The sequence below is a fragment of the Xenopus laevis genome, chromosome 6L, assembly GCF_017654675.1.
Source record: "Xenopus laevis strain J_2021 chromosome 6L, Xenopus_laevis_v10.1, whole genome shotgun sequence".
Taxonomy (NCBI): domain Eukaryota; kingdom Metazoa; phylum Chordata; class Amphibia; order Anura; family Pipidae; genus Xenopus; species Xenopus laevis.
In genome coordinates this window covers 101752142-101771496 of record NC_054381.1, presented here as the reverse complement: position 1 = coordinate 101771496, position 19355 = coordinate 101752142, and the positions used below count along the sequence as shown (strand labels likewise).

General features: G+C 38.2%; 1 protein-coding gene across 1 annotated transcript; it reads left to right on the top strand.

Moving 5' to 3' along the window:
* The first annotated feature begins 5929 nt into the window (after positions 1–5929).
* LOC121394700 (phosphatidylinositol-glycan-specific phospholipase D-like) lies at positions 5930–19114 on the top strand. Its single transcript, XM_041566334.1, has 16 exons — positions 5930–6079; positions 7973–8028; positions 9315–9348; positions 11253–11350; positions 11924–12034; positions 13456–13504; positions 14850–14904; positions 15169–15276; positions 15367–15394; positions 15489–15628; positions 15734–15799; positions 16303–16423; positions 17061–17188; positions 17741–17927; positions 18429–18539; positions 18703–19114. Exons 1-16 carry the CDS (start codon positions 5989–5991, stop codon positions 18784–18786), a joined length of 1467 nt encoding a protein of 488 aa, XP_041422268.1. The 5' UTR covers positions 5930–5988; the 3' UTR covers positions 18787–19114.
* Positions 19115–19355: the final 241 nt, after the last annotated feature.

The following is a 19355-nucleotide window of genomic DNA, read 5'->3' as shown; positions in this document are numbered from 1 at the left end:
TATAATGTGTAATGTAAAAACCAATAAAAACCTAAATACAAAAAAAAAAAGAAAGAAAGATGCCCTTATCCCAAATCTACTAATTAGTGCAGTAACAGGGACCGTATTTACTAGGCCCTATAGCAAAACCATTTTAGGACCTCTTAAACCTTAGGACTAAAAAAACATTTCTTAAAGTCAAATTAAATTGTAACAGCCACCTTACCTTCCTCCGTGGGGCGCAGAATGGCATTGCGCCCAAGTCTTTTTGCTCTTAAAAGAGCAGTTGGGTTTTTAAAAAAAAAAAAGATCAGCAGACGTGAATGGAAGATGGTTTTTCCTAGGAAACGTCAAAAATGCTGAATATCTCGCAGGAAAATCACTGGTAATCGCAGGAAATCACAGGAAATCAGGTAGAAATCGCTATGAAGTCGCTACAGATCGCTCAGAACTTTCACTTTATGGGGAGACGAAAAGAAAAAAGAGATTGTGAGCACTGATCATACACTCATCTTGATTTTAGAACTCCTTTTTTTTTTTTCAAAAATTGGAAATCTGATTTTCCTGTAATGTGGCACTGACTCAGGTTTGCAAAAATCTTAAGCAAAAATCCAACTGTGACTGGCTGCTTGATCACCATACATATTAAAGGGGAGGTAACTTTTAGTATGTTATAGAATTGCTAACTCAATTGGTCTTCATTGTTTATTTTTTATAGTTTTTGAATTATTTGCCTTGTTTTTCTAACTCTTTCCAGCTTTCAAATGGGGGTTACTGACCCCATCTAAAACCAATGCTCTGTAAGGCTACACATTTATTGTTATTGCTACGTTTTATTACTCATCTTTCTATTCAGACCCTCCCCTGTTTATAATCCTGTCTCTTATTCATATCAGTTGCTATGGTAATTTGGACCCTAGCAACCATATTGCTGAAAATGCAAACTGGAGAGCTGCCGACTAAAAAGCTAAATAACTCAAAAACCACAAATAATAAAAAATGAAAACCAAATGCAAATTGTCTCAGAATATCACTCTCTTCTACATTATACTAAAAGTTAACGCTGAACTACCCCTTTAATCGTGCTAAAGTGAATGGGTCTAGCAATCAGATGACAAGTGTCACAGGATGCAAGTCTATTAAGAGGTGGTTGGGTTTGTGGGTCAGAGGACTATAGACTGATTGGGGAGTCTGGGAGCATTTTACATTTCTGGTCAGAAAAATAAGCAATGGCTGCCTATTATTAACTATCAACAGCCTCACGCAGCATCAGGAGCCATTAGTGGCAAAACTCAATTTCTCGCATTAGAGGAGAAACCTGAACAGCAAGTGGCCAACTGTCTCTCCAAATGCTGTCAGTGACCCCTGTTACATGTTAACATGGGAGATTCAAGACATTTACCCTTAATACTTTCTTAACTTTTACTGAAAAGCTTTTTAATAAGTAAATGTTATATACAAAGTGAGATACAGAGAGAAATATGAATATTAATAGCATTAGAGGAGAAACCTGAACAGCAAGTGGCCAACTGTCTCTCCAAATGCTGTCAGTGACCCCTGTTACATTTTAACATGGGAGATTCCAGACATTTACCATTAAAACATTCTTAGTTTTTAATTAAAAGCTTTTTAATAAGTAAATGTTATATACAAAGTGAGATACAGTGAGAAATATGAATATTAATAGTATTAGAAGATGAAATTGATCACCAAGTGGCCAACTGTCACTCCAAACACTGTTCAGATTCCTCCCTTAGTAATTTCTAAACTAGCTAATTTTAATACTGAGACAAATACAGAGAAATGTGCATATAAATATTAGAAGAACTGATCTGAATCTCAAATATTTTATATCTGGAGAGTTTGTAGTCTCCCTGCACCCCCGTCCCTTCCCTCGACCCCAACTCTCCCATAATCACTTTTTATATCTATTAAAATGAGAGAAAATATGCAAAACCAAGACTAATATCCCAGGCACTACCTATTGACATAATTAAATATCCATTTTCTGCATTTATGTCATTATTATTTAATTTGTCCCCCCTGTGTGTGTAATGGTCCACTCACCTCTGATCCCAGAAATGAAAGTGAGAAAACCGTTATTAACTGTCACTTTGCCGTGCAGCGATTTCTTGTCAGTGTCATGTGACTCCGTCTGCCTCTCTCCATTGGACGCAGTATTATCGTCGAAGATGCAGTTGCCATTGATTGGCCCATAGCAGTTATTATAAAACCCTGTAATTGTTTTTTCCATAGAAGGTCTCCAGTGATGAGCTCTCCCACCTCGGCAGAAGCCTCCCATCTTTCTCGTACCCCTGACTTGCTGAGGGGTAACATGGACATTTAGACACCATTGGATTCCCCTGTTTGAATCACAAGGATATTCACGTTACACAATAATGAATAAATCAATGAATCATTATAGACCAACTAAAGGAAACATTGACACTTTGCAGCAATTGTCTTTTGACATATGAGTAGAAATTGGCTTATTGCTGCCACAGCTGAGGTGAATTGCCAGTGTTTATTCACAGAAGAATTCCTGATGCCCTTACAGCTCCACAGGAAGAGTATCACATGGGAAGGGGGGGTATGTGAAGTATAAAGGTGGGCTTGGCAGAGGTTCAGGGTTTAGAAGAGAGGAATCTGTCCCACTGTGAGGCCCCACAGGCACCCCCATTCCCATACACACTCAGTATTAGGCACCAGGCTCCAGTCCATCTCTGTCTCACACCCACACTCACACAGCATTATGAAGGGATATTTTTTGTCCGGCATCCAATGGGAGAGGGGTTTCTTGCATCGTCATAACAAAACATAATTTGCTGTCACTTTAGCCAATGGTAGACAAGCTTCCTGCAGCCAATGGGAAAGCACTTCCTGACCCATCTATCCACAATATCATTTGCTGTCACTGGGAGACGAGCTTCCTGCAGTGATTAGGAGCTGCTTCCTACAGCCACAGAGTGAGTGTGGGGAGGAGCTTCCAAGAGTCTGCAGACACAGGAAATGGAGATCTGTATGGATACAAGTTGCAATAACACTGTTCTGGGCTGCAGGGAGATTTCTAGAGGACATTAAATCAGTAGGGGAAACATTTATGGGCTGCAGTGCTGCTTTAGTAAAGTGTATCTGTCAAGGGCCCACTGATTTGGGGTATCACTCTGCCACTGTGTCTCATGTCTGATGCTAGTTGCACTGGTGTCTGTGTTGACATGTAGTAATTATCTGTATTAATTTATAATCATTCTTATATTGTGACATCTTTATTCTATGTGTACTGTATAGTGTGAGTGGGTCCCTAAGCTCAGTAAGTGCAGCAGCACAGAGCATGTGCAGTGAATCAGCAGAAAAGAAGATGGGGAGCTATTGGGCATCTTAAGGCTTAGTCCACACCAGGCGATTCGGGGAGATTTAGCGCCTGGCGACTAATTGCCTCTTCTTTGAAGCGACTAATCTCTCTGAACCGCTTCCTCTTCTCCTGCACTGGCTGTAATGAGAGTCGCCTGCGTTATGACACACGCGACGCTTCATTTTCCAAAGTCATCCGAAGTTGCCTCATCTGAAGTTGCACTCATTTGATCTTCACTAAACTACGGTAAGTTCTTCCCTAGCGGAGTGCACGCAGGAGCGTGTGTTTTGCTGAACATGTCCTAAAATGCATTTCTCACCCTAGGCCGAGTCAATAAAATTTCCAGATAATAAAATATGAAATCCAGTTGCAAATTGTCTCAGAATATCATTCTCTCCATCATAGTAAAAGTTAATTTAAAGGTGAAAACCCCTTATTGATAAGCCTTTTAAACACCAAAGCTTTTCTAAATATTCCAAATGTTGTATTGTTTGTATAGTTGAGCTTTCTACGCTATGTGTACAAGCTTTCATACATACCAGGGGGGGGGGGGAGGGATTGGGTGGAATAGCAGATTTCCTATATACCCTATATTTTTTGTCTGTTTTTTTATGTCAAATATGTGCCAAAATAACTCACCTGTAGCTGCAACGGAGCCACCTTGCATTTCACCAGCCCAGCCAGTAAAAATAATATTTTGTCATCAGGTGTTATTTTCACTGGTAATATACTAGGTGGTACCATACTGGCTACAGACAAGGTACATTTTTAGCAATTATATAAGAGAGGCTGCAAATCTACTGCCTCTACTGCTACAAGGAATATACTGTAGAAGCTGTGCTGGCAGTTGTAACCTATCCACAATTTCAATAAATGTCTGCACAAGAAATAATCTTTCTGGCAATTTTATAGACGGCTACAATATATACAGTAGGCCTATTAAGGCTTTTATTGTTATTTGGATTCTTTTTCCTGTTTCTCCTTTTTACTTTATGAATAACTATGAGGCTTTAGGCCATGCCCCAGTTCAGTCTGACCACACCCAGTTATACCCAAACACCCCCATCCACCCAAGGTCCATCCATTTTTGGGTTGACAGTGCAGGCCTGTCCTGTGAAAACTGGGACAATTTAGAGTATCTGGAGTTAAGCCATACACCTGATGATGTGCAGTTGTTGCGAAACAGAAAATTTCGCCAACTGTGCATGCGCTGCCACGCCAGTCTCATTCCGAAGGTTTCACAGGTTTTTTTTTAACTTTAGGGTTGAATTCTCCTTTACCCCACTGCTACTCAAACTATTAATTACAGCTAAGGTACAGAGTGTATGACCAGTTCACTTATAGAACAATTCTTGCAATTTCTCACTGCTCGTTTTTCACTGGAAAAAAACCCCATGATCTTAAAGTTTCCAAGATACAGGTATAAGACCTGTTATCCAGAATGCTCTGGGCCTGGGGCTCTCAGATAATATGGATCACCATATTAATAAAAATCATTTAAACATTAAATAAACCCAATAACATTGTTTTGCCTCCAATAAGGATTCATTATTTCTTAGTTGGGATCAAATACAAGCTACTGTTTAATTATTAGAGAGAAAAGGCAAATCATTTTTAAAAACATGAACCATGTGTTTAAAATGGAGTTTATGGGAGATGGCCTTCCTTTAATTCACAGCTTTATGGAAATGGGTTTCCAGATAATGGATTCATACCTGTAAATGCAGCTCCTCTTAAAGGGGTGGTTCACATTTAAGTTAAATTCTGGGCAAATTTTCAATCATTTTTTTTTATTATTATAGTTTGTGACTTTTTTGCTTTCTTCTTCTGACTCCAGCTTTCAAATTGGGGTCACTAACCCCATCTAAAAAATAAATGCTCTGTAAGGCTACACATGTATTGTTATTGCTACTTTTTATTACTTGTCTTTCTATTCAGGCCCTCTACAATTCATATTCAAAACTAACCCCATCTAAAAAATAAATGCTCTGTAAGGCTACACATGTATTGTTATTGCTACTTTTTATTACTTGTCTTTCTATTCAGGCCCTCTACAATTCATATTCCAGTCTCTTAATCAAATCAGTTTATGGTTACTAGGGTAATTTGGACCCTAGCAACCAGATTGCAAATTGTCTCAGAATGTCACACACATCATACTAACTCAAAGGCGAACGTCAACTTTAACTGAAAATTCTCAAGCATTGTCACATATTCTTAAGCTGCTTTATCACGATTGTCTATGAGAACTGTGCAATCTTTGAAAGCAGGACTGTGGCGGAATGGGTTGTGGAGTCAGGGACAGGGCAGACGTGCTAAGAAGGGATCATGGTTGGCATCTCTTGATAAAAGCAAAATAGTTAATGTATTCAAAAAAGACTAGAGACTTAAAAAGAAATGATATATAAAATCAAGGTACAACAAGTACTCTTCCCATTGGCAGACAGGGGAAACTGATTTTATTACTAAAAATCCTTTCAGTGACCTTTAGACTGCACACACACACACACACTACTTTTACTAAACTGGACAGTTTAACTAACGGTATCATTACCCTTGTGAGATAAGCACAACAAACAACAAAGGTTACAACTCTAAAATCCTACACTGTCTCAAACTCATACTGCAACACACTTTTTATAATTGGAATCACAACAATGTTCTTGTTCTGGAAAAGCACATTATTAATTACTTCTTTGCTTTGGTTGCAGGCTGCACCGTGCGGTATTTCAACACATATTGAGCTTGGTAAGTTCTTTATTGATATTATAATGCATACTATACTTTATTGTGACGCTTTGACTGCATTGGGGTTATATTCTATAATAGAATACAAATCACCTGAATGTTTACCTGTTATTTACAAAGCAACTTTATAAGGCATATTTATTATGCTGTGTAAAAAACTAGTGGGATAATACACAACACATCACCAGGCTTCGCGTGTAAAAAATGGCGTAACATTTTTAAAGCAACTAAGCAATGTAAAACAACATCAGCAAATCTGCCATTCACATGGTGTAAAATTTCACACAGCTTGATAAATTCGCCATTTATTTTACACAGTTTTTTATACCATTTTGTCGTTGAATTTAATTTTGCACAGCATAATGAATATGCCCCTAAATGTACACTATGTTGCAAGCCACTGTACTGTATATGAGTAATGTATCTAGACAAGAACTTCCCAAATTGTGAAGTTTTGAGTTGATGTTCAGTGCCCTCTCTGGCCTAAACCCACACCTGATACTGCCAAAATGGATGAAGATTTCAGGTTAATGTGTGGTCTTATCTGGAAATATACTATAGGGCACTAACGGGTGAATTTATGCCAGCGTCCACTTCACCAGGCGCTAATTCGCTACCAACGCTAATTCACTAATATGCAAGTTGCGTCCTAGGCGCCGAGTGCTGGTGACTTTTCGCCAGCATTACTTCAGTAGTGCGAGCACTTCATCATGAAGATGCGCTAACATTCATTTGTGCCTAGCGAAAATTCAAAGTTTATTCAAATTCAAAATTTAAAGTTGTATGGACATCTTTATTATAAATTTTGGTACAAATGCTTGAAGTTACCATTTTTTATTACAAATGTCCAGGGAACCTTAATAAAGACAAGAGAGTTAATATTATGTCCTACACATGAGCCCACTGTAAAATGAATGTTACATGCAGCTAATCCCGCTTCAAAAAAGGAAAAGTCACCAGCGTTTTTTGGAACTTGAATCCATTTTCAGCAGACAGGAAATGATGTAAGTGACAGAAGATTGAGGAAGATCTAGCTTCTTTTTAGTACATCGCCTGGTCTGAGGTGGCGAAGTCAACTCTGACGAAAGAGGTAACTTTCTGTAAAATCCGCACTTTACTGAATTTGCGGAGTAATGACCTTTCCCTAGAGCGAACAGTCGCGTGGCGAGAGATAGTGAACAAATGCTAGCGACGGTCTTTTTCACTAATGAATTGTCCTCTGGGCCTGTCAGTGAATTGGCAATGTCCCTGTGGATGCTAACGCTGGTGAAAAGTTGCTATCGTTAGCCACTTCGCCCTTTAGTGAATCTGCCCCTGTGTATCAGGCTGTATGCAATCAATTGCAGTATTGGCTAAAAATAATAATAAGACCAACGAACTAGAGAAGTAGGACTTTCAAAATTTATTTTAAAGGCTTGCATAATAATAATCAATTATGAGCAATGCTTTAAAGTATGGTAAGGAATTAGTTATGTGTGGGTTGAAATGAAACCCACGGTGACCTGTGGTTTAACCACCACTTGGGGGGGGGGGGGTTGGTTTGGAATTTTATGAACCATTGCAGGTTAGAATTGGATGCAGGTCAGACTGGGGAAATACACTGCTCCCAGAGAGCAACCTGAGCGTGCAAAGAAGTAGCATACAGAGTGAGAAGATACAGGTATGGATTGGACATGGGTCCTACAACGGCAACATTCCTGTAAGGAAGGTCCCATGACTAAAGCATTTCAGAATTATATTGATACATGATTAATATTTCAAAAATAAACACTGTTTGAAATTATGTTTTTGTTCTAAAGTTTGTAAATAAATAATGTTTTTTATTTGATCTTATTATTGTATTTAATGACATAACCAATGTAACAGTTATATACAAATGTGTTATTCCTACAGCTCACAGAGCACTGGAGTTCTTCAACCAGATAGAGGGAAATGTTAATTACAGAGAGGTACTAGAAATGTTTGCTGCTTCTTTTCAGGTAAATCTTTTTGTATTTAAGACAAACCCATAAATGGGTTTTCTAACATTTGTATACATTACTCATGGCTAAAGGGAAACTTTAATGACTTGATACTGTAGATAGAACACATGGGCAATATTGATATTCGAACCGTTTTGTTTATGTTATTTTTTTAAATTTTAGCAAAACAGAAAATGGACCCACGTGGTGTCAAACATATATATATATACTGAAATTACTTTCCATATTGGTACACCATCTTATAATTCTTGATGATTTGAACTATAGCTGTTTCAAACTATTTTTTATATATCTCTCAGCTTCTTACATGTGGGTAGCAGAAATGAAAAAATAAAACACTAAAATAAATGTACTTAAGCTGATAATTTTTGCCCAGCCCTACTGAATCAGAGCTGTCAATTAGATCTTTGTGTTCAGATAACTGATCAGTCAATGTTGCCTTCTGACTGGTTGCAGTAGCAAACTTTGCACCTTTCTTTTAATTAATCCCTAAACTCATGGCACATGGGACTTTTATGAAGACACCCTAATAGGAAAAGCACTAAGGGGACGATTCAGTAACTTTGAGTGAAGGATTCGAAGTAAAAAAACTTCGAATTTCGAAGTGTGTTTTGGGCTACTTCGACCATCGAATGGGCTACTTCAACCTTCGACTACAACTTCGAATCGAACTATTCAAACTAAAAATCGTTCGACTATTCGACCATTCGATAGTCGAAAGTACTGTCTGTTTAAGAAAAAACTTCGACCCCCTAGTTCGCCATCTAAAAGCTACCGAAGTCAATGTTAGCCTATGGGGAAGGTCCCCATAGGCTTTCCTTAGTTTTTTTGGTCGAAGGATAATCCTTCGATCGTTGGATTAAAATCCTTCGAATCATTAGATTCAAAGGATTTTATCATTCGATCGAAGGATTATTCCTTCGATCGTTCGATCTATTTGCGCTAAAATCCTTTGACTTCGATATTCAAAGTCGAAGGATTTTAATTCCCAGTCGAATATCGAGGGTTAATTAACCCTCGATATTCGACCCTTTGTGAATCGGCCCCTAACTATAATGGACACCAGTCGTGCCAATGCTAACATTATTAATCCCAAGCAATCCTCACAGAGCAAATGTTTGAAATAGCCATCAGTCGCCCATTCACGGAATGCAAAGTGTTTTGTGCTATGGGTCCGTTTGTGTTAAACATTTGTTATAACACAGCATCCTGACTATGGTAAATACTATGCTTTTCTTGTATCTTTTTTGTAGTTATTACAAAAACATCCTGAGGCATACCAAGCAGGTAGTGTGTACCCTGATGCTTTTTATGACTGCAAGTTTTAGGTGTGTTTTGTTATCAAGTAGAGCCTGAAGAACTACTTGTGATCAGCCATTCTGTCTGTTTGGCCTATGTTGCCATTGTCCTGTCAATTGACAGTAATTTATTTGCATGTGTCAAATTTTGTGAAAGTAAACCCAGCAATATAAAATAAACACCCTATATACCATCCTAGTTTAAAAGTGTTGTTCTTTGATATGCTGAATATAAATTTTATGGCCACAGCCTCATTGCACCCCTGCTTAATAGTTTAATTATTAGGGTCAGGGCACACGCTCAGATTCAGGGAGATTAGTCACCCGGCGACAAATCTCCTCTTCTGGGTGACTAATCTCCCTGAACTGCCTCGCACTGGCTAGAATGTAAATTGCTGGCACTGGGAGCACTTCGTTTTCCGAAGCCGCCCCCCGTTTCCTCGTGAGGCAACTTCGGAAAACAAATCGGATAGAATGTAAATCGCCGGTGGGAGGCAGTTTGGGGAGATTAGTCGCCCCGAAGAAGAGGAGATTTGTCACCGGACGACTAATCTCCCGAATCTGAGCGTGTGCCCTGACCCTTAAGCTGGCCATAGACGCAAAGATCTGATCGTACGAATCGAGGATTCGTACGATTTTCGGAACATGTGTGGAGAGTCCCGACATTTTTCGTCCGGCGGAGATCGGTCGTTTGGTCGATCGGACAGGTTAGAAAATTTCTGTCGGCTGCCGATAATATCTCTGCTTGTATTGCCGATCGTACGATTTTCAGTGGGAGACTGTCACTAGCTTTGGTTGCACATAGATATCTTACGATTGCTGTCAGGGGCAGAACATTTCTGATCTGTTCTTTAACTAATCTGACTGGTAAGACTTTGATCTGAATGGTTAGTGGCGGGTCGGGAGATGGGAAAGTCCGATCGTACGGTGATTCGTACGATCGGATGTTTGCATCTACGGTCAGCTTTAGTGGTGAGCACAACTTTCCCTTTTTTGCTATATTTTATACAACAGGAGCAGTGGCCAGCTCCATGTTGTAGCTCCCACCCCAGCTATAGTCAGGTGATCTAAGTATTGGCCAATAAAAGGGCAACCATGTTTGGGAGTTTTGACCTTGAAAGCAACAAGTAAAGATGGCCATACATATCGATATCCGCTCATTTGGTGATTTTGCCAAATGAGTGAATCTCTCCCTGATATGCCCACCTTGGGTTGGGCGATATTGGGCTTATCCAATCAGTGGGCCCTAGGGCCCAATGATCAGATCATAACGGGCGACTGGATCACGGGGCCACGTCAACGAACAGATGCAGTCAGCGATCTGACAGGATTTTTACCCCTGCGCGATCTCTCGGATATCGATCATGGAAGCCCGTCGGAGAGCACCACACATGGACCAATAAGCTACCGATTTGGTCTGTCTGCAGCTTTTATCAGTCTGTGTATGGCCACCTTTAGTTGCAGGTAAAATTTAGTCCCTGTGTAAAATGTATAATGAAGCGATAGATCTCTTAATGAATTAGATGAAAGTTGAGTGTAGGACTGGCCAGACCAGGGATGACTTTGACATAGTTGGCCAACTTAAATATATTGCAATATATGGACAAACAAACCCTGTTTTGTTTAAATGGGAAGGCATTGTTTTTAGTAGATTAATGTACAAATTGTCTTAATGTCCTTGTATATATATTGATAATGGGCTAGTACATAGGACCAGTTGTTTTGTCTGTTGGAAATTTTCCTTGGTTTGGGTCCACTGCAATGCAAAATAGAAATAACCAATAAACAGATTTACCTGAGAGTAAGCAGAGTTTACAGTACTAATAAAAATAGAATATATTCTTTAAATATGTTTAAATATTTAAATTTCCTATTTTGATATTGTCTTTAAAGGAAAATGCCATGAAGTATCTGAAGATTCACATTGGACACCTTTTCTCAAGACTAGCATTAATTACATCCGAGAAGTCTATCCACAGCCATGGGACAAGGTAAAGATTACTTTCTGAAAAAATTCTCCACCTTTGAAGGGGTTGTTCACCTTTAAAATAACTTTTAGTATGATGGAGAGAATAATATTATGAGACAATTTGCAATTGGTTTAAATTTTTTATTATTTGTGATTTTTGATTTATTTTGCTTTTTATTCAGTATTTTTGCAATCTGGTTGCTAAGGTCAAAATTACCATAGCAACCATGCATTTATATGAATAAGAGATTGTGATATGAGTAGGAGAGGGCGTGAATAGAAAAATCAGTAATAAAAAGTAGCAATAACTATACATTTGTAGCCTCAGGGAGCATTTATTTTTGAAAGCTGGAAAGAGTTTTTATAGATCAAAAACTATAAAAAATAAAGGCCAATTGAAAAGTTGCTCAGAATTAGCAATTCCAAGGTGAACCACCCCTCTGCACAGTCAGCGGAAACCCCCAAAAAGGTGCAATAAAAGTAAGATAACAACAGATTGTAAGCTATAATAGGCCCACTATCATCTTTTGTCTTTCCAACAAATAACCTGTAGTAATAATAGTAATGGTCATATCACATATTTACTTTTTAACAGAGTGCACAGAGACTGGTGGCCTTCCTGTTTGGTATTGCATCCCACATGGTATCGGATGTGAGCTGGCATAGTTTGAATATCGACCAAGGATTTCTTAAGGCCATGGGGGAAGTATGTATTTAAAGTCCCTGCTAAAATGTTTTAGTTTTGTGTACAGACAGATTAAATTTGCTTTAAAAACCACTAAGTATATACTGTATGTCAACTATGTATGTGCTCTTTAACTTTTATTCCAAATAGATGTTTTGTTATAAAGAAACATTCTGTACGGGTTGTATTAAAAACAAATTGGAAGATATATGCATATTTCCCTAAAATGAATAGATGCCATAGGTGCACAGATAATATCATACAAAACAAATTTTCGTACAATATTCGGTGCGTGTATGGTGGAAAAAGAGCCGACCGATATCGGCAGAAGACTTGGATATCGGTCGGCTTGTCAATCGGGCTGGACGGAAAGTTTTGATTAGGTGCCTTTGAAGGCACCCAAACATCGGCCATTGTTAGTGGTGAATCGTCAGATACAGGTAGAATTCTATTGCTTCTACCTGTATATCTACCTGTTTATCTGACGATTCTGCTCTACACGTGTTTGTTGAAACGAATGATCTTGGAAAGATCTTTTCGAAGAAAGATCGTAATTGTTACGTCTATGGTCACCTTTAGTTGTTGTCACATATAACCTCAGAGGACGGAAGCAGGCCTGAACTGAGATTCAAAACAGGCCCTGGCATTTCAGGTACACAGAGGCCCAAACAGGCCACACAGCAGCCCAAACAGCCCCCACCAGCCCAATATATAGTGACTGTCTATGGCAACTTACAGCAGCCCCTCTGGCATTTGCCGGAACCCACAGATTACAATTTCTTTGTTGGCCCAGCTCCTCGGTGATTCCTTTTCTTATCAGAGGGGTGCACGCCACATCATGTGTTCACCTTCACATGCTTTTTCAGAACGAATACAAGGAATTGACAGCACTCCCAATTATAGTATAAAACCGCTTTTATTCTTTCATGTATATCATGGCAGGAGCCAAATATATCAACTCATGGGCACATTTACTTAGCGTCAAAGTAAATCCTTCGAGTTCATACGATCAAAGGAAAAATCATTTGATCGAACGATTACATACTTCGAATCGAACGATTCTAAGGATTTTAATCCATCGATCGAACGATTTTCCGTCGATCAAAAAAAGCTAGGAAAGCCTATGGGGACTTTCCCCATAGGCTAACATTGATGCTCTGTAGGTTTTAGGTGGCGAAGTAGGGGGTCAAAGTTTTTTTTAGAGACAGTACTTCGACTATCGAATGGTCGAATAGTCAAACGATTTTTAGTTCGAATCGTTCGATTCGAAGTCGTAGTTGAAGGTCGAAGTAGACAATTCGATGGTCAAAGTAGCCAAAAAAATACGAAGTATTTTTTATTCTATTCGTTCACTCGAGCTAAGTAAATGTGCCCCTCAGTGTCAAATAGGGTAAACATTTAAGCAATCAGTTCTGAAATATTGATGAATGTTTTCTTTGAAGGTTGATTTCTATGGCTCCTATGCTGAAGCTCATCAAACTGGAGATTTTGGTAAACATAATTCTTGCTTCATATAAATTGTATAATGTATTTTTCAGATACTGTTTAAAGGAGAAGGAAAGTCTTCTTCCGCTTGGGGGTGCCAAATGTTAGGCACCCAAGTGATTGTATTTACTTATCTGAAACCCGGGGCGGTGCTCCTATCAACAGAAAACTGCACCGGCCTGGGGTTCTTCCAGCGAGAAGTCGAACTTTAACTAAAAAGTCAGCTATTTCGTTCTACTGCACATGTGTCTGCCCCGGAATATTTGAAGAAAGAAGAAGCCGGATTGCTCCGTGGTGCTCACTGGAATAAACCTGGGCCCATGCAGTTTTCTGCTAATAGGAGCACCGGCCCAGGGTTTCAGGTAAGTAAATACAATCACTTGGGGGTGCCTAACATGTGGCACCCCCAAGTGAAAGAAGCCTTTCCTTCTCCTTTAAGAGTAGACGTGCTCTGTAATAGACACATGCCCTTTTGACCTCTCTGTTTATTCAACCTCTACTGTCCTGCTGATGCTAGTGATGGTGACATGCAAAGAGTTTATACTAATACATAACTAATATCGACATAATACATTTCTCAAAATAATATAATTTATTAATAATATAATTAACTTTATAGCTTTTTTGCACACTGATCAAATACTGACAGGGCTTTCTTTAGGTCCGGTGTTGCCCATGGCAGACATTGCTGTTGTACTGTGCATGTGACGAATGCAGAGAATGAATTTACCACCCCCTCAGCTCTACCGCCATTTTTAGCTGCAAGTACAGGTATGAGACCTGTTATCCAGAATGCTCAGGACCTGGGGTTTTCCAGATAATGGATCTTTCCATAATCTGGATCTTAATACCTTAAGTCTACTAAGAAATCATTTAAACATTAAATAAACCAAATATGATTGTTTTGTCTCCATTAAGGATTAATTATATCTTAGTTTGGATCAAGTACAAGCTACTGTTTTATTATTACAGAGAAGTTTAAATAAAGTTAAAAGAAAAAATAGATAAAATGGAGTCTATGGGAGATGGCCTTCCCATAATTTACAGCTTTCTGGATAACTGATGCCATACCTGTATCCAGCAGCGAGATGGGGATTTCTTTTGTTAACTTTTATTTTTGCCAAATAAGCACTTAAGGGCGAATACCCCCTACAGTTGTCTGAAAGCAATGCCCTTGCACTTTTACCACCGTGTAGAGAAGAAGATAATGGTAATTGAAACATTTTGTATTTTGCAGCCCTACCCTCAAGGTCTCTTTCACAGAGAATTGCAAAGTACCCTCAATGAGCCTGCAACATTTTGCATGTTGGCCTTGGCGTCCTGTGAAACTTTTTTTGTTTTATTTTTTCAGGTGGTGATGTACTCAGCCGTTATGAACTTAACTTTGACTATCTAGAAGCCAAATGGTGAGATTTTAGTTTAGAAAGTGGCAAACCTAGAGTTACTGTGCCCCACAGTGAAATAATTTAAGGCCCATAAATAATACATCTTCCATACCCTTCTTATACCTTCTTAGCCCCTCCCAGCAGTCTCAAAGTCTGCTGCTTGTGAAGCCCCTTAATTTAGATAATATCATCATTGTCCTTCTCTGTAAGTATGTTATCCTGTAAAAGATCTTCATAAGGCTGTTCAGTGTTCTACTGGTATTATAATACTAACCATTACATTAGGTACATTCCAGTGAAGGACCTCTTTAACATCTACAACCTCTATTATGGCAAAACCGTCAAAGAAGAGAACACAATTACTCACTGCACGTACATACTCTTCCTGGAAATGTGAGTTGAATGCATTTCAATAAATTGTATCCTGGAGTAAAAATCGACAAGCACATGTTTTTACTATAGTATCTTCTTCTTCATGATTAGGTATGGGGAATCCCTTGGTATTGATAAGGTAATATGCCCTGCTTTGTTGGATGTTTGTTTGGTTTAACCAAAAAGTTGTCCGGATTATTACTGATAGAAACTTTATATTATTGGTTCCCTAGCTTCACTCAACATATGCAAGCAAATCTCCTTTCTTGGTGGAGAGATTCCAGGAATATTTTCTTGGTGGCGTTGATGACATGGTTTATTGGTCTACAAACATATTCCATTTGATCAGTTTCATGTTAGATAATGGTACTAGGTGAGTGGGGATTTCAGGGAAGTGTGTTTTGAGTGATAAAGTATTAAATGTTTTTAGCATTGTCTTAACCATTTCATAAGAAGCTTGTTATTGTTTGCTTCTTAGTGACTGCTACTTACCTGAAAACCCTATTTTCATACAATGTAATACTGAGAGGAGGGAAAAGAACATGTGAGTAAACATTATCTCCTGCATTATTCTTTACATTTCACCCATTTCTCATATATGCTATATACACACTGCCAACCTTAAGATCTAGAGCATAAACTAGTCTTTGATTTGTATTAATAAATTGCCCAAAATCATATTAGTTTCAGTTAGATGATTATCACTCAGAGGAAGCATACCCTGCAGCCATGGGGGGTGGGGGTGGACTGTAGTCTGCTTTCTCTAAATTTGCTAGAAACCACACTCCCTAGCCACTCTGTTACCTTACCTGGGACACTAGCGGGTGGGAGTGGGGGATGTAACCATTGAGGCAGATGGAGGGAGGTTTTAAATTTGGTGCTGCCAAATTCAAAGCCAAATTTAAACTTGAATTTCTTTTATTAACTGCATAAAGCAGACATGCCACACTGTAGTTTTTAGTATCATACAAATAAAACCAAGGTAAATATCTAATGCTAAGACCTTGAAGTTTAACCTCCAAAAGTCTTTTTATGCACAAAATTAAGAAAACATTGGCAAAAAAATGAATTTGATGGAGATTTTACTCCCTCGGTCATGAGAGCAGATGGAGCTGATAACATCACTGTGGACTCAGGAGTTGTCTTTCAGATGAATTCTTGGGCAAAGGTAAATCTCCACAATGCAGATTATATTCAGACACCAAAACAAACATTATGGGGCAGATTTCTGAAAATTTGAACCATGGAATCATGATGGATTCACAGTGCTACTTTAAGCAGTTGAATATGAATCTTTCAGCAGCAGTATTGAACTATAACACCCTAACAAACTGAAAGTTTGCCAAAAAAAATGTAATGCAAGTCTATAGATGTCAAGCTTCTTTTCTGTGCTACTTCTATTTAAAGTAAAGATGCCTTTGTAAATCTGACCTAGTGGTAACCATCATAACTGCTCAGTAAAAATTACAATAGGTAATAAATAAGCTATTAATATTTTTGAGTTTAGAAAGATTTAAATGTATATTGGACAGTGAAGACCCTTCAGTCTCCAGCACACCAGGTGATTTAATCTCTGCCTTGTCCTGCTCTTAGAGAAAACCATGGCAGATAAAATACATTGCATTTACTTTCATTGCTTACTGTTCCAAAGAATAGGAAACATACTGCCTATGGTAGAGGCTAGAAATGACAGGCAGGGAGTGAAAGGGAAAGCTCATTTCAGCTTATGTTTATAGTATTTACAAAGGGGTTTTTCAATATATGTTATTTAATATGAATTTAAAAATTAAATTTCATTTCTGCAGGGCTCTGTGCTGTTTGTGAGCAATGTTATGGATGCAATGAATATGAATTTTACTGGCCAGTATCCAAACCATATTACCAGCCCTTCCAACTCCTACTTCGTCAGTTCACCTTATGCAAGGCTTGGATGGTTTGTGTCTTATATTTGTCTGTACAACATGAGAATCAAATTAAAGTCAGGATGGCTCCTGTGAAAATCATTTGATTGCTCAATGAACATATGTATCACCTTACATAAATTTAATGTATAATAATAAGTACAGTATAGTCATAGTATAGAAACACTCAATATCTCTAAAGGTGAACTGTGGCTACACTTTCTTCCATTGGTTAATTAAACACATTTAAATACAGTTTTAATGTCATAACTTTATAGTAGCATATTGCACCAGTGTATAAGTGAACCCTGTTACTTTTGTTATGATGTAAATTTAACTATTCAATGGATATTTTCAGTGCCTTTCACTCTGTAGTTTATACACGTAAAAGCGAAATATAGCTAGTCCAGCTGTCCCACAGGTGCTCCGTCCATACACCTTTATGTACCAATGTATAAGTTCAAAACAGAGGACAAAAGGACAATATGCAGGATAACTGCCAATGTGCAATTTTATTGCTATCCACACGGATATTTTCAGTGGTAGAGATAACACACTGAACTAGTGTTTTCTTTCCTGCAAAGGGCTATGGTCACAGCAGATCTAAATGGTGATGGACATGGGGATTTGGTAGTTGGAGCTCCAGGATACAGCACCTTGGGTCATGTTCAAATAGGTCGTGTCTTCATTGTTTATGGATCAGCAAGTGGACTTCCACCTGCCAAAATGGACCTAGACAAAGATGCAGATGTAGTGCTTGAAGGCTACGAGGTGAGAGTGTACACAAGTGTTATTTACTGTGCAAATTATAAGAAGGGTAAGAGCAAATTTGCAGTTTCAAATATATTTTTATAAAATAAATTTTATAAACTACCATGAAAAAACTTTGTAAAGTTACTCTTTTTTTATGTTTTTGACCGAGAATTTACAGCATGGGGTCACTAAAAAAGCTTAAAGTATCAGTTACTAAGAATTGAATCCAATTCCACTACAAAAGATGATCACTCATCATAAAGAATCCAAAGAGCCATTTGAGCTCCAATAGGGTTTAAAAGATAGTTAATCCCAAAAAGCACAATAATGAGATCTCAGTAATATTACCATCACTGTATATGACCAAGTTGCACACAGTACAGCTGTTTGGACACCCGGCTAAGGGCTGAATAATCTTAACTACTGGACAAACCACATGTGTGTTATCAGATTTATTCATGAGTCACCAAATGATTAATTTATCAAATATTGTATCTGTGCACCTATTTTTCTCTTTAGAACTCTGGCAGGTTTGGATCTTCTTTGGCAGTACTGGATTTTAACCTTGATGGACACCTGGACGTGGCAGTGGGAGCTCCTTCTGTGGGGTCCCAATATCTCAGATACACAGTAAGATGCAATGCAATGCAGTGATACCTCATACAGACTTATACAGTGTGTAGAAGACAACCTTTAGTACCTACACCATTTATATTTGATCAGTACAATATTAACTAAAATAGCAAGTTCAAAAAGAAAAATGTGATTTTTATAATATTTCTATTTTTTCTAGGGTTCTGTATATGTGTTTTATGGATCAGGAGGTGCAGATTTGTCTTCTCAACCAAATGTGACCATAACATGCAGGATGAGCTGATCATCCATCCTCCCACCCTCCATCTCTCTCTCTCTCTCTCTTTCTATCCACCCCCACCCTCCATCTCTCCCTCCCTCCATCCATCTCTCTCCCATCATCCCGTAAACATTACACTTCAGTTTTGGAAAAAAACCTATAAAGAATAAAAGATGGAAAGCAACTGAAAAGAGTCTATTTCTGGTGAACAATCTGAAAACAACTGAATGGAAAAAAAAATGTTGGGAAGGTTAAAAACCCCTTTAAGCTCTGCAAGGGTCTCTCTCTTGCCTGATCTCACGTTACATTTATTTGTGCATTTTCAATGCATTTTTTATGTGCATTAATCAAAGAAAAATAAAAAATTTAAATCCAAAGAAAAAGATTTTTTAAACTTCATTTTATATGCAACATTCAAATAACATATAGGATCTTAACATCATGGGGCCGATTCACTAACTTCGAGTGAAGGATTCGAAGGTATAAAACTTTGAATTTCGAAGTTTTTTTTGTTTTGGGCTACTTCGACCATCGAATGGGCTACTTCGACCTTTGACTACGACTTCGAATCGTAGTAAAAATCGTTCGACTAT